At 46.6% G+C, this 15,356-nt stretch overlaps 2 protein-coding genes across 3 annotated transcripts; one reads left to right on the forward strand and one right to left on the reverse strand.

The window, feature by feature from the left end:
* Positions 1 to 983: 983 nt before the first annotated feature.
* On the reverse strand, positions 984 to 10,598 carry POLR3GL (RNA polymerase III subunit GL). Of its 2 annotated transcripts, XM_082864479.1 has the most exons (8): positions 10,522 to 10,598; positions 4,173 to 4,340; positions 3,707 to 3,836; positions 2,783 to 2,851; positions 2,385 to 2,441; positions 2,071 to 2,144; positions 1,833 to 1,946; positions 984 to 1,537 (listed from the first exon to the last, which is right to left on the reverse strand). In XM_082864479.1, the coding sequence occupies exons 2-8, from the start codon at positions 4,296 to 4,298 to the stop codon at positions 1,451 to 1,453; spliced, it is 657 nt and encodes a 218-aa protein (XP_082720605.1). In that variant the 5' UTR covers positions 4,299 to 4,340; positions 10,522 to 10,598; the 3' UTR covers positions 984 to 1,450. The 2 variants fall into 2 exon arrangements, with proteins under 2 accessions (XP_082720605.1, XP_082720606.1); XM_082864480.1 differs by lacking the exon at positions 4,173 to 4,340 and having other exon boundaries at positions 986 to 1,537; positions 10,522 to 10,581.
* Positions 10,599 to 13,508: 2,910 nt separating this feature from the next.
* On the forward strand, positions 13,509 to 14,999 carry ANKRD34A (ankyrin repeat domain 34A; the record flags this gene model as incomplete). Its single annotated transcript, XM_082832606.1, has 1 exon — positions 13,509 to 14,999. One exon carries the CDS (start codon positions 13,509 to 13,511, stop codon positions 14,997 to 14,999), a length of 1,491 nt encoding a protein of 496 aa, XP_082688732.1.
* Between the last annotated feature and the right edge of the window lie 357 nt (positions 15,000 to 15,356).

The following is a 15,356-nucleotide window of genomic DNA, read 5'->3' on the forward strand; positions in this document are numbered from 1 at the left end:
CAGTCTGCCTACCTGAATATGGCTGGGGAATTTCTTGAAGATTCTCCTACATCCCATCTTCATGGCTTTCAAATGTTTAGTAAGGTTGCTATGACAGCATCCCAGCTATCTGTTCCTGCCTCCTTATCCAGTCCCTATTCTGGACATGCAGCTCGCCCGTGACTGTTGCATGTCAAGTGGCTGGAACCAATCAGTACATCTAGGGCTTCCTCGGAAGCCAATCAGAGCCCAGGGAAGTGACCTCACCCAAGGGAGAACTGTGTGGGTGAGAATGCACCTCTCAGAGCTGAGTGTCCCTAAGTCACCCCCTTCCTCTGCACCCTCCTTACTTCCTGTAAAGCAACACTGCCTACCCCCTCCCCCTCGCCACAAGAAGGGAGTGAGAGAAAGGCTAACTAAATTCCACAAAGGAAGAACTAAATTCCACAGAAGGGAAACTGCAACTCAGCCACACGGCAGCTTCCGGAAGTGGAGAATAGGATATTTAGGGGCTCCTGCTTCACAGACACACCTTTCAAAGTGGGGTCTCCGGGGCCTGGAAGAGGGCGAGTGTGCTGAAGAAGAATCGGCACTTCCTCCCTACTCCCTCCCCACACCTGGCTTTCTTGACTCTCCCCGCAAAAATAGTTGTAATCATTCCTTGTAAACAAGGACAAGATCAAGGTCAAGCGTGGGAAAGTGAGGGCCTGTGTTCCTGTGAACACATGTGAACACACGTGAATCATGTCGTCCCCACTGCCTGAGGACCAGAAGCCCAGAAGCCAGCTGGTCTTCAGGGCGTGGGCTGTATACAACTCTCTCTGCGCAGCCCTGCAGATGAGCTCCTGAATGTGCCTTGGCAGAGCTAGATGGGGATTAGGTGTCCCACCATGGGGGTAGGAGGGAAGGGGCAAAGGACAGGAAGGCTGTAACCCCCAGTGTGTCACACTGGACTCTTAACAGGTGAGGAGAGAAGAATGGCTTACTAGGCATCCCCTTCATTCCTCCAGCCCTCTCCCACTAGGCTTCACCCTGGACAGAGAGACAGATAAAAACATTTTATTTAAAAATATAAAACTGGCCTTATTCCTCCTAACTGCTCGCACCCCCAATTATCTCCACAAAGAACTATAAATGGGTAGGGGCATGTGCACAGCTGTCTCAGCTCTAATGATTCCAGTCCTTCTTTCGACCCTCCTTTCTCACTTTCATACAATTAAGACATTGGTCCTTTGTCCTTTCCCCAAGATATCAGAGGTGATACAATACCACAGGAGAGAGGGAGGCGAAGGGTAGAAAAGAGACCTATCTGTGGTCACTCTCTATTCCTATCTCCAGGGACCAAACAGGTTATCTGGATTCTGAGCAAATGATTTGCTTGTCCACAAAACCTAATAATAGGGGACAGCTACTCTCTGTGTCCTAAATCAAGAAAGATATGAACGTCCAGGGTATTGTTTAGAGTCCTTCTTCAGTATATAGCCTCATCCATATTGTCATCACTGTCACCCCCAAAGTCCTCTCCATTGTCAAAATATGACATGATGTAATCAGTTTCCTGAAATAGAAAGAAAGAAAGGAAGGAAGAAAGGTATGTCGGCATGCTTTCAGCATTCTCCTTCATCCCTGTGTACCAGTCCCCTTCCCTCCCAGTCGCAGCATTCCAGGCCTATAGTTCACTCTGCATTCAAGCTGTAGTTCACTCTTGAGAAGAGCCTAGGGACAGGTAAAGTGGAGGGCGCTATCCTTTGGAGGCACTATCTCCTTTGGCCCTCCAGCCTTCTGAAGTTGAGATCCCCAGAGCTTATGAGTGGAAGAAAGGGGGCCTGAGAATGAAAGGAGGTCCCCTTCACCTCTTCATGCTCTTCTTCATCATACTCCTCTTCTTCTTCCTCTTCCTTCTCTTCTTCTTCTTCTTTCTCCTCATCTTCCTCTGAAGTCACTTCTTCTTCCTTCTTCTCCAGGGTCTTATGTGAGGATGAATAGGAAGAGAAACTCAGCTCACAGAAGGGAAAAATTGAGGCACACATGGGCCAAGGGGGAGGAATGAATCTGGGGCCCAGGTGGTCTCTATGCGCATTTCTTCCTTACCTCTAGTTTCTGTATTGTCTCCTCCTTATCTTCTGTGGTCTTAGGGGGCCTCTTGGGGAGTAGAATGGTGGTCCCTGGTGAGAGGATCAAAAGGTGAACCATCAGAGCAAACTTCCTAGATGGCTTTCTACCCCACCCTCTTGCATAGACCATGTCACTCTGCTGCCCTCATGTGGCCACCGTGGCACCCAGCAACAATACTGGGTAGACTGGGTAGGTAGGAATTGGGAGGGCAGGCAAGACCACCAGCAGCCTTGGCCCTACAGCTGATGAAGGAAACCTCTCCTTTCCCTCCTTTTTCCAGATACACTCACGCTCCTTCTGTAGCTTCCGTACTCGGATCTTTAGCTCCCGGGGTAGACGTCGCCAATCTAGGAATAGCGGGAATGAAAAAGTCAGCAAGACTCTGCCCTGGGGTGTCCTATGAATGATGACTCTTTGAAAGGACAGGTAAGGATCAGGGTTAAGGGTGAGGAAGGAAGGGGCTGGGTCAAAGCTGCTTGGAACAAAACTGTGGCTTGGATGCCTCCAGAGGAGTGGGGGCCATTTAATAGGTTTTTAGGTAGAGTCTGAGAGTGTTTTGGAGCACATCTAAGCCTCCTGAATAGGGTGAAGGTGGAGACGGAGGAGGGTGGATAGGGTGGTGGCTTGTGGCTTGAGGCATCTCAAGCATTTGAAAGAAGGGAGGTCAATGAAAGGGCCCATCACCTACCAGGGTTCCAATCTATGGCGTTGTCAATCGGCCCTGACATCTGATATTTGTCTGAGTAACGCTCCACATCTGAGGGATCAGAGGTCAAGGGTCAAAGTTTTATCCTTTCAGAGCCCTAGAACAGGGTTCTTCCTGAGGTCCAGCCCTCTCAAAACTCAGAAATTGCCTTTTTCCTCACCCAGACCCAGAGCCCAGGGGGTCAGCTTCCATGAGGACCTTCAACACTCTTCTAACCTGTCCTTTTCCACCTCGAATGACAATGTTTTTGTTGTCTCCCTTAATGCAAAGGCACGGCTATATTGACTGGTAGTGCGGTACAGTGGAAAGTATACTAGAGCAAGAAACGAGGGTATCAGTGTTCCCTTTACTCCTCGTTAATGGGACTAACTTAGGCAATTGTTTCATCTCTCTGAACTTTAGCTTCTAGGGCTTAGGAGGAAAGCACTGGTTGTCAATACACTGAAATACTGTACTTCCACACCAGTTGGTAAATATCCACTATCCCAGACCTCCTAAGTACATCCTGTACTCCAGTCCCTCCTGGCTCCCTGACCTCTCACGACCCACAAACCGAAGGGGTAATATTTTAATTACAGGGCTTCTCAGAGACCCCTTCTCAAGTTCTTCTGATTGGTTGGTACCAGCAATATCCAGATTGTTAAAAATGTTAATACATCTCCTCATTTCTATCTGTAAAATGGGCATCTTAATACTTAACCTCCTACTGTCCAAGACTACTGTGAGACTCAAAACACACCATGGATACCATAATGCATTGCAAAGGCAGGGGTAATTACTGTGATCTCCCCAGTTAGGCAGTGAGCTTTCTGTGCCTCTTCTGGCCTCTCTGGGCCCCAGCGGTGCTAAGTATAGGGCACTACTCATGGAAGGCACTCAGAACATGATACTAGCATTCCAACTGACCTCTCTTGGGGACAGCAGGCCGGATGAAGTAGGGGAGCTGCCTCATGGCCCCTCGAAGCTCCTGCTTCAGTGCCAGGACATATTCCCCTTCCTCTCCTGAGGGCAGAGGCACTGGGCGGAACTCCAAGGGCTAAGGAGGCAGAGGCAATGGTCAATTCAGGGAGAACATGCTGGAGTACAAATCTGGGAGGGCCTCTCCTCTCCCCACAATTCAATCCAATGCTCTCACTGAGCAGAGGATCAAGGCAAATGGGTGGAGCAACACAGCATTTTGAAAGCTGGGGAGCTGAGAATGTAAAAAGTGAGGGTAGACACTTGTCTGGAAAACATCCCATATAAGGTGGGAGTATACAGACAGGGAGGGGCAAGATGAGGATGATTTTATGATGGCTCAGGAGGAATCCAGGATCATACACAGTCAGCCAGGGGCATATGGGAGTCTTGGGAAAGGAGGGCAGACACTCACAGGGAAGAGTGGAGAAGGCTGCAGGGTGGGTGGGGGCAAAGCATCCCCCTTCCCAATGCCCACAGCCTCCATGCTGAAGGTCAACTGGCCACGGCCACGACCCCGGCCCCCACCCCGGCTGGCCATGATGGAGGGGGCCTGGGGATTCAGACATCCAATAGGAAAAACCTGATAAAGACAAAAACACAGAGAAAAAGTACAGTAGAACAGACAGGAAGCCAGGGAGGTACAAGACACTCAATCTTTTCTCCCAGAGACCTGAAAAGCCAGTTTAATTCAACAAATTTTGAGAAGGCATAGTGCCAAGCAAGGTATTTCTAAAAATATAAAATATGGATGAGACACGGTTCCAACGGGACAGATAATTGCAATATGGTGTGACTGTAGCGCAATGAGGAAAGTGACTAGACCCTTGGATAAAACTTTCCTACGCCCCTAAGTTAATTTGATGTTTATCACCATCTGCATATCTACATATGATCTTTGAATTCTTTCTCTCCCTCACTTTCCAAACCCAACCCGGCCTAAACTCAGTCTAATGCAATGCATTTCAACAAAACATTTATTAAGCATCTACCATGAAAAAGGTAGTGTGCCAGACACTGGGAGGGAACAGGAATGAGTCATCAGTCTCACTGTCCTTTGATTGGGGGTGGGGATGTATGTGATAAGAGCCATTACAATCAAGTTGATCTTTTTAAACACCACCTGGAAACACAGAATCTTAGAATGGAAGGACCCATGGAGTCTTCTAGCCCAAACACCCTCCCAGTACAGTACTACCCTCTGTAAGTTGTTGGTCATGCAGCTTCTGGTGGCATTTTCCTAAAGAGAGGGTGTCCATTTTCCTCTCCAAGGCAGCCCATTCCACTGTGATGAACTGAAAGTTCCTCCTGCTACCGTAACTGAACTTTGCCTCTTGTCATTATTTTTGAGAAGCCAGTCAGATAGCATGGGGGATAAAGAAAGTCATCAAAAGAAAATGAAACTTGAAGGAAATGAAATCCCAGTAGCAGGGAAGATACCTAGCACCCAGATCTTGGCTCCTAATACCATTTTCCAATAAAAGGAACCAGGGCTTCTTGGAGAAATGGCTGATTCTAGGACTGGGGCAGGAAATATACAAGATGAGACTGAAGCATCTTGTAGTGCCAGAAAGTAAGAAAGTGCTCAAAAACACAACACACACATTGATGGGGCTGTGTCAAAGGGGCATAAGAGTCGACTGAAAGAGCTCCCAATGGCCAAAGCCTGAACAATTTGAGCAATACAGTAGTATTGGATTATAACACCAAAGTATAAAATAAATATCCAAGAGACCATACTGATATAAATAAACGTTTGAACAAATTAATACGTGGTAGAGAAAAAACAAATTTCTCATGCAGAATTCCAAATAAATTATGTAGATTCCACCCTAAAAAGGGAGAGTGTAATTCCCCACTCCTTAAGTATGGCCTGTGTATAGGGAATTTTGTCCAAAACAATTTTGGAAAGGTGGGGGGAGTAACTTTACAGTGTAGAAACTGGACAAGCATTACTTCAGTCAGATGACCAAGGTTTCAACATGAACAAAATTAAATCATATTGTTAGTATGTACCCTTAATATGATGTGATACCTTCTTCTCCAAAACTGATAACCCCAGTCTAATCAGGAGAAAAAAGCCAACAAATTCCAACAGAGGAGCATCCTATAATATATCTGACCAGTACTCTTCAAAACTGTCAAGGTCATCAAAAACAAGGAAAGGTCACACTTCCATTGTAAAAGAGAGAGAGCTGTCCTAGCGGTGACCTTCATAAAAACAAAGAAAACCATTCCTTTTGTTTTCTCATTATAGAAGTAGTATATATTTATTCTAGAAAATTTGGAAAAACATAAAGGTATATATAAAAATACCTATTATTTCATGACCATGATGTAGTAATAATCATTATTAGTATTTGCATATGGATCCTCTCAATTTCAGTTATGTATGTATACATACATATACATATATGTTTGTGCATGTAAGTATATGTATGTATAGACATATTCCATACATAACAGGGCCATGATAACTAAATATAATGTGGTATCCTGGATGGGATCCTGGAACAGAAAAAGAGCATTAGGTAAAACTAAGGAACTCCAAATCAAGTATGGACCTTGAATAATTATAATGTATCAATATTTGTTCATTAATTGTAACAAGTATACCATATTAATATATGACATTAATAACAGGGGAAACTGGTGCCAGGGCATATGGAAACTTTCGGTACTATCTGCTCAGTTTTTCTGTAAATCTAAAACTGTTTTAAGAAATAAATTTTCTTAATAAAAAAAAGCAAGAAACTTGAGTAGCAATTCAAAATTCACAGTTTCTCAGACATTCCTTGTCTTTCATTACCCTGACAGTTTTAAGGAGTACTGGTTAGGTGTATTATAGGATGTTCCTCTGTTTGAATTTTTCTGATGTTTTTCTCTTGATTAGACTGGGGTTGTGTGTTTCAGGGGGGAAGATCACAGAGATGAAGAGCCATTTTCATCACATCATATTAAGGAACATACTAACAATATGTTAGCTATGGAGCAACAAGAGACAATATAGTATAGAATTATGATCTCTTAAATTAGTGATTCATAATATAATTCCTCCCACGGAGAGCTAAGAGGACTGGGATGGTGAGGGGAGGCTTTAGGAATCACAAGGTCTCAAGTTTGGAACAGACCTTAGATATCATGTATTCATTCATTCATTCTTTCAACAAATACTTATTGAGCATCTACTATATGCCAGACATAATGCTAGACAATGGGGATCATATTGAATCCTCTACTTTAGACCTGCATCCCTCCTTTGATAAACCATATTTAGTAAATTGTTATCCACCTTCAACTTAAACTTTTTAGTAAGACAACTCCCTCTCTCACTTTGCAGGTCATTCCATTTTTGGATATTTGTTCTTCAATCAATATTCAACAAATAAAACAAGAAATGCATGGCTCAACAAAATGCACTCCACTAAAGATTAGTTAGGGGGAAAAAAGATTTTAAAATATGTACAAGGTAATCTGTTTTGTCAAACACATACACCCACCCAGATATATGAATTAAAAAGTTGTTCTTGAAGGATATACAACAAAAATTAACATTGGTTAATTGGAGGTGATGCGTTTTGGGGGTTTTTTGATGATGTGTATTTTATGGTTTTTTTTTTCCTGTACTGAATAGGGGCTGCTTTTGTAATAAGAAAAAATATTCATTAAAAAATTAAAAATATAGTAAAACAGCATAGTAGATGAGATTAATAATATGCAGCAGGAAGGAGAGGTGGTAAAATGTGTGCCTGAGGAATTTGGAAAGTTTCAAGTCCAAGTGCCAAGAAAAATGTCAGGAAAAGATGGCTGTTAGTTAATAGATTAAACTGTGATCTGACTTAAAGAACACATTAGAGGAGAGAGGATGTCTTATGGACACTAGAGAAGTAGTAAGAATTTGCCACCATGTCTTCAAGCCCTTTCAAGGGAAAAGACACTCTAACTAGACAGCTTAGATGTCTTTCCACCTGATAGATACAGCTCTAGCAGTGGACACAGGAGCTGTTTTGACTGCAAAGCAGTGAGGAGTTAAGAAAAGGCCATGAACTTTCAGGTTAGACAAATCTAACTCCATTTCCACATACTAACCAAGTGACCCTCAAGGATGTGGGGTAAAAAGAAGACAAAACTTTAGTTAATTAAGGCACTAAACTGGTTGGGAAACTGTAAACTATCTGTACCCCACTCAGCTCAGGAATCTACAAGGAGTCTCTTCTATTTAAGACTGTGATTGAGTCTAAATTCTTGAAGATGTTTAAGGTTTCCCATCACCTGGTCCCAGACTGCTCCTCCATAAACATCAACCCTCCCTAGTGTTTACTCCTGTACTCTCCTTCCCCTGCAAACAACAACGTCTCATGTACATGATACTCATTCCCAATTAAGCATAACTGTGTGATGTGGTAGAAGTTACTATGAAGCAGGTTTCAACAGAACATACAGAAAAACAATTACATCAAATTTAAGAAAGGCAGTACATGTAGTGGTTAAGAACATGGATTTGAATCCCAGTTCAGTCATTTTCTAGCTATACAACCTTCAGCAATTTATTTAACAACAGTAAACCTGTTTCCTTATCTGTAAAATGGGAATAATAATAATTTAAAAACCATCTAAATTCATTCAATGAATACTTACTGAGTTCTTATTAAGTGCCAGGCACTGTTCTAAGTGCTAGGGATGTATCAGTGAGCAAAATGGACAAAAAACTCCTGCACCCATGGAGTTTAAATGGAGCTTACATTCTAGTGGTGTTCTCAGTATACAAATGTTTCAAGCCATGAGACTGGGTGAGATTCCTAAAGGAGTGGATGTGAAGAGAGAAAAGAAGAGATCCAGGGACTGAGGCCTGGAGCACTCTAATGTTTACAGTTTGCTATAATTGTAATAAATAAGACAAGGAGTTAACACTCATATTAGAACTCATGGAAATCCAAACGAAAAAAATCACCCCAGTAGAATAAATGTGCAAAGAACATGAATAGAATAAATGTGCAACTAGGCAATTAAGAAAAGAATATCCAATAAAACCATTCTTTACCTATCAAATTGACAAAGATTTAAAAAATAATCAGGCTGCCATGGGTTTTTTTGAGATGGACACTCTCATACCTTACTGGAAGGACTATAAACACAGTCTTTTGGGGGAGCAATTTGACCCCTTGAATCTACAGCCTTTTAAAAGTTTATATCCTCAACCCAGTAATCCCACTTTAAACACTTATCCTAAAGAAATCATCAGATATATAGTCAGAGATAATAAGTAAAAGCATGTTTATCAAAGAGCTATCCACGGTAGCACAAATTCTGAAATAACCTAAATGGTCCAACAAAAAAATGAATGGTTAAAAAAAATCAAACATCCATCTTAGACCATTATGTAGACACAATAATTATTTCAAATAATATTTAAAGGCAGAAAATGTTCACAATATAATGTAAAGTGGGGGAAGCATGATATAAAGTTGTATTTGTTGTATGACCCTATGTGTATAATATATACACAAACACACAGATGTATAGATATGTATACAAGCAGAAAATAACTTGAAAGGATACATATTAAAATAATAACACTATATCACGGTCATGAAATAATAGATATTTTATACCTTTATGTATTTCCAAGTTTTCTAGGATAAATGTATATTACTTCTATAATCAGAAAACAAAAGGGATGATTTTCTTTATCTTTAAGAATGTTACCACTAGGACAGCTCTTCCTCTTTTACAGTGGAAATGTGGATTGCATTTTGTTGAGCCACGTATTTGTTTTGTTAGATACTGATTGAAGAACAAAGTGAGATAGGAAGTTCTTTTACTAAGAAGTCTAAACTGAAGCTGGATAACCATTTACTAAATATGGTTTATCAAAGGAAGAATGCATATCTAAAGTAGAGGATTCACTATGATCCCCATTGTCTAGCATTATGTCTGGCATATAGTAGATGCTCAATAAATATTTGCTTAAAAATGAATGAATGAATGAATACATGATTTCTAAGGTCTGTTCCAAACGTAAGACTTTGTGATTCCTAAAGCCTCCCCTCACCATCCCAGTCCTCTTAGCTTTCTCCCTTCTCTGGACTGTGGGAGCAATTATATTATGAAACACTAATTTAAGAGGTCATAATTATATACTGTATTGTATTTTGTTTTATCTTTTATTAATTTTTCCCTAATTACATCAGGAGTTTAAATTCTTCCTCCCCAATTAATTCCATCCAATTAACCTTTATTGGGCACTGTATATTAAATATTAGAACCTGCCCTACAAAACCTTATATTCTAAAAAGAATAGAAACATTAAAGAGGGATTGAGCACTAAGTGCTCCAACAGAGGTATGCCTACAATGCTATCCTCAGACTGGGGAACAATTAATTCTGCAAAAAAAGGTGAACCAGGAAAGCTACAGGTAAAGGTAACATTTCATCAGAGTCTTGATAGATAACAGGAGTTTGTCAGGCTCTTAACAGTAATAGATTTAGGGGAAGCTGACCCCATAGCAAAGAGTCAGAGGTACCAGAGTGAGTCTTTCACTTTCTCCTTTAACATAACTCCCCTTTGCGCGAAAGAAAACTACGGTTCTCTGGCATAAAATCAACAGAGCAATGGGAGCCCACAGGAAAAGGGTAGGGAACTAGAAGCGGGCTGATCCAACAGGCTGCCGGAAAGCGTTGTCTATCTAGCAGCTTGGCCTTGGTGAACTAGTTCGGAAGGTGTGGAACGGAACCAGGTCAGAGCCACCAAGTCGGGGCCTTACCTGCTGCCCCTCCCCCACGCGGAAAACACGCCGCAGCCAACTTGAAATTCGCTGGTCTTCCTCAAGCTGTTGGCGTTCTAGGTCCGCCTCCCAGGGCTCCCAATTGGTGAGTTCTCCCGGCCAATCTTGGAGAAGCCGAGGAGGGAGGTCCGCCCACTTGAAGCTGAGGAGTGGAGGGAGGGAGAGAGTTCGCCGGAACTCAGGCTAGAGAAGCCGGGTGAGGAGAGAGATGGAGTTGCAGAATCAACCAAGGGTCAGTCATTTCACACCTCATCTCAGATGGAGGATCCCCTTGGCTAGCGACAGTTCACAGAGGGAACCTGACTCTCACATCTCACCGAGGGACTCTGTTGAGGGAGCTTACACAGAGAAATAAACCTCTGTGAAACCTGCTTCTTAGGCGTCGTTCTTTTTGTGACTCTGTCTTCACACTGGGCCTCTCCTTCTTTACTCCAACCTTCCCTTCAATCCTGCACTGCCTCCCTCCAGCACCACCAATGAATATTTCTTTTCTAGAAAAATATTTTCCTGTGGATTGCTGCCATGTCTGTGAGAAGATGGAAAGAGGGTTTGGGAAAGGAAGGATTAGGAATCAGATAACCAGAGTTGAGGAGACAGGGAAGGAATCCAGTGTTTCCTGCATTTCCCACTGCCTTCCAGTTCCTCCTAGCCCTTGGTAAAAGGGGGCACGGTGGGAGGAGGAGTCCCACTTCGCAAAAAAAAAAAAAAAAAAAAAAAAAACAGAGGGAAAGAGTTCAGAGTAGAGATAGAATCTAGGAGTTAGTTAAGAACAATAACCCAGACGTCAGGGAAAATGGCCCTGGGAGTGAAGCCTCTGGACTGGGAAGGCTGTAGGTGGAGTGGCAAGCACAAAGTCTTTGGAATAGGACAGAAACAGAGCTGTGAGGCTTTGGAGAACTTACTTAACTTTACTTAGTCTCAGTTTCTTCATCTATAACAAGAAAATAATTCCTACTTTATAGTGTTGTTGTGAGGATTGGAGATAATGTATGTAAAGTACTTGGCACATGGTTGGTTTCCAATAAATGGCAGCTAGTAAAAATGGGTGGCTTCCCCGCAAATATTTCTCTCTCCCCCTTCTCCAGGAACATTGTATCTTGTGTCTGGTGGCCTCCAGCCTCTGAATTACCTCAGGTGAGTTTTCCAAATCCTTAGGATTTTTTCCTCACTCCCCCTCCCACTCCCCCTGATGCCTTCCAGCTGGACACAAACTCATTCCTAAAATATGCAGATGGAAGCTATGGTAACCATGGAGACAGGGCAGATGGTGAGGAGAGGCAGAGACAGACAGTGAGAGAAACCGACTGCTACAGACAGGGAGAAGAAGACTTTAAGGAGCGATTCAAACAGAGACCTTTAAGTGAGATGGAAAAATAATGATTCTAAGCAAGACTGAGAGTAAAGAGATGCAATGAGAGAGGATGTGTTACAAGGTTCACTCTTCTCTGCCCCTTTTCTATCTCTCTCCTTCCCACCCCTCCAAGAATATGGAGAGGAGACAACTGGGAATGCCCCTTGCTGTATCTAAAAATGATCCCAGATATCCAACCTCTTCATACTTATCTAAGAGGTCTGTACAAGGGAGCTGAGGTCCAAGTTTATTTGTGGTACATGTTCCGTTTTGGGGGAGGTGGAATGAAGATGTATCGCTGTGTGACTCCAGCTCCCCCTGACATTTAAACTACGAGGAGGCAGCCACAACTCTTGCCTCGCTCTGCACAGTAAGGACCCCGGCTGTGGATCGCCATCGCCTCTCTCCACCCCTCTGCACAGTGTGCCATGTGCTGTGTGTGGCAGGTCAGATCTGGCGCTCAGGCGCGCATCAACACACCAAGCTCGGAGAATGGGGATCTGCTGAAGCTCAACGAAGAACTAGGATGGTCCCAGTCTGGGTCGCGGAGGAGTCTCCAAAGGAACACTTAGGTTTGTTGTGACTGAGGGGAGGTCGGCTAAGCAAGGGAAGTCAGGATTGGAGCCTCTAGCTTTTGAGGGTTTATGTGTGCATGAGTGGGGTAACGGTTTGGTGCCCGACGCCCCCACCCTCAGAGACTAGGCTATAAATAGAGAGGCAGAGCTCCGCCCCCCCCCCCCCAGCTTCTCTCCTCCCGAGCCGGCGCTGTGCCCGGGGCGCACCGGGAGGAGGGACCAGGATTCTGTGCCCGGGCGCAGATACTGACACCCAGGGAATCCGGGTGCCCACCCCCACGCCATGTGGGCCCCCAGGAACCCGGCTCCGCCACCCCAGCTGCCCCGTGGCCCTGGCCTCAGTCCTGGCCCGGAGGAGATTCTGCGGACTTACAGGTATCTATTTGGGTGCACAGCCTGGGAAGGGGAAAGAGCAAGGAGTGATGGGGAATGTAGCAGGGGCAAAAGAAACCCGCAATTCTCCCCCTACCCGTTTTAGGTCCCAAACGCAAGCTGCCTCCCTCCCCCCATTCAGTTTGTGGGGCTGTGGCAACCTAAAAGAGGTTAGGAATGGGACTGTGTGTGAATGTATGGGTGCATGTGTGTCGGGGGGTGGCGTTCAGCATCCTAGGAAGGGGGATTCCAAGTACGGATAAGAAAAGGGGGATGCTGGAAAGGTCTGATAAGCCGTGGGGTGAGGGTGGCGGTGCGGATATCCCTGCGCGTGCACGTACGCATTTGCACTGGCGCTCGTCCTTCAGTGCGGGTGCACCCTTCCCACCTCCTCAGGCATGCGCTGGGGGGATGGGGGCGGCTCAAGGCAGGAGTTAGAAGAAGGACTGTGTGCAGTGCCGGGGAGATCTCCCCCGCCCCACGCCGATCCTTCCACCAGTGCCTCAGTTTCCCTGCCTGAATCAATAAATAAGATCTTTCTCTTTTTTGCAGGGATTGGCTTCGCCACTGAGCCTTCGGGCCTCTGCCAGCCACCACCCCCACTCCCCTAGCCATCCTCGGCAGGTCCCAGTCCCGGCTCCATCGGTGCTTTCGCCCCAGCGGCAGCTATGCTGCACACCGAGGGCCACGCTCTTCTTCGGGCCGTGGGTCAGGGTAAGCTACGCTTGGCCCGTTTGCTTCTGGAGGGGGGCGCCTACGTGAATGAGGGTGATGCCCAAGGGGAGACTGCGCTAATGGCGGCCTGTCGGGCCCGCTACGACGACCCCCAGAACAAGGCGCGCATGGTACGCTACCTTCTGGAGCAAGGCGCGGACCCCAACATCGCAGATCGCCTAGGGCGCACGGCGCTTATGCACGCTTGCGCCGGCGGCGGGGGCGCAGCGGTGGCCTCCCTGCTCCTTGCCCATGGCGCAGACCCTTCAGTCCGAGATCACGCTGGCGCCTCGGCGCTTGTCCACGCCCTGGACCGCGGGGATCGCGAGACCCTTGCCACGCTGCTGGACGCCTGTAAGGCCAAGGGCACGGAGGTCATCATCATCACCACCGACACCTCGCCCTCGGGCACCAAGAAGACCCGGCAGTATCTCAATTCCCCACCGTCCCCGGGGGTGGAGGACCCTGCTCCCGCTCCTCTTAGCCCGGGGGTCTGCACGTCGCCGTCGGAAATCCAACTGCAGACTGCAGGAGTAGGAGGACAGGGATTGTTATCCCCTCGCACCCAGGAAGAAGAGGAGAAGCGGGACGTATTTGAATTCCCTCTTCCTAAGCCCCCCGATGACCCCTCCCCTTCTGAGCCACTCCCCAAACCACCCCGTCATCCTCCAAAACCACTCAAAAGGCTCAACTCCGAGCCTTGGGGCCTAGTGGCCCCTCCTCAACCGGTCCCTCCTGCCGAAGTGAGGCCGGGGATTGAGCGCCTGACCACCGAATTCAACGGCCTGACCCTGACAGGTCGACCGCGTCTTTCCAGACGTCATAGCACTGAAGGCCCAGAGGACCCGCCCCCGTGGGCGGAGAAAGTGACGGGTGGGGGTCCTCTCTCGCGCCGAAACACAGCGCCAGAAGCTCAGGAGCCTGGCCCCCCTTCAGGGCTGAGGCAGAAACTGAGCCGCATGGAGCCGGTGGAGCTCGATATCCCCGGAAATCTTTGCCCCGACTCGCCGGAGTGCAGCCGCCCGTCCCTGGAGCGCCGCAGATACAGCGCCTCCCCGCTGACCCTCCCTCCAGCCGGCTCTGTTTCCTCCCCGCGCCAGTCCCAGGAGAGTCTGCCTGGGGCTGTGTCTCCGTTGAGCGGGCGGAGGCGGAGTCCAGGGTTGCTGGAGCGGAGGGGCTCGGGGACGTTGCTTCTGGACCACATCGCGCAAACACGGCCTGGTTTCCTGCCCCCGCTCAATGTCAGCCCCCACCCTCCCATCCCTGACATTCGTCCCCAACCCGGAGGTCGGGCGCCTTCGCTGCCCGCCCCTCCCCAGGCGGGGGCACCAGGCTCTCCCAGGACCAAGCGCAAGTTGGTGAGGCGCCACTCCATGCAGACTGAGCAGATCCGCCTGCTAGGGGGCTTCCAGAGTCTAGGCGGGCCAGGGGAGCCTGGGCGCTGAGAGGAGTGAGAGGAACCAAGGAGGGTGGGGATCAAGACCTTGGGAAGGGTGGAAGAACCAGCTCACACACACACCTCGGACATAGGGGTCTGTTGCATGTGCTCATGGGCTCGGCGCATGCACACATGGGTAAACATGTGTCTACAAGCACAGTACTTGCACTTGCAGGGAAGGGTAAGTACTCTTATTTATTGGTCATATAGACACATGCACTCATGCCCTGGCCACTTCACATGCATATGGGAATTACTCACACACCGGACCATTTGTGCTAGGGCCCCAAAAGGGTCCCAAGCTCACTTGCATTTGTTCAGAAGCGTTAGGGAGCCCCTACTTATGAGTAGTATCCAATCTCTT

The sequence above is a fragment of the Leucopleurus acutus genome (assembly GCF_964270905.1).
Source record: "Leucopleurus acutus genome assembly, chromosome: 2".
NCBI lineage: Eukaryota > Metazoa > Chordata > Mammalia > Artiodactyla > Delphinidae > Leucopleurus > Leucopleurus acutus.

What these genes read in the sequence shown, in the direction of transcription:
- POLR3GL (XM_082864479.1), bottom strand. Translation starts at nt 4,298, where the DNA reads ATGGCCAGCCGGGGTGGGGGCCGGGGTCGTGGCCGTGGCCAGTTGACC. An exon ending in CGCCATAGATTGGAACCCTG is followed by an intron (nt 2,442 to 2,782) that starts GTAGGTGATGGG and finishes CGCTATTCCTAG; the next exon opens with ATTGGCGACGTCTACCCCGG. An exon ending in AGACAATACAGAAACTAGAG is followed by an intron (nt 1,947 to 2,070) that starts GTAAGGAAGAAA and finishes TCCTCACATAAG; the next exon opens with ACCCTGGAGAAGAAGGAAGA.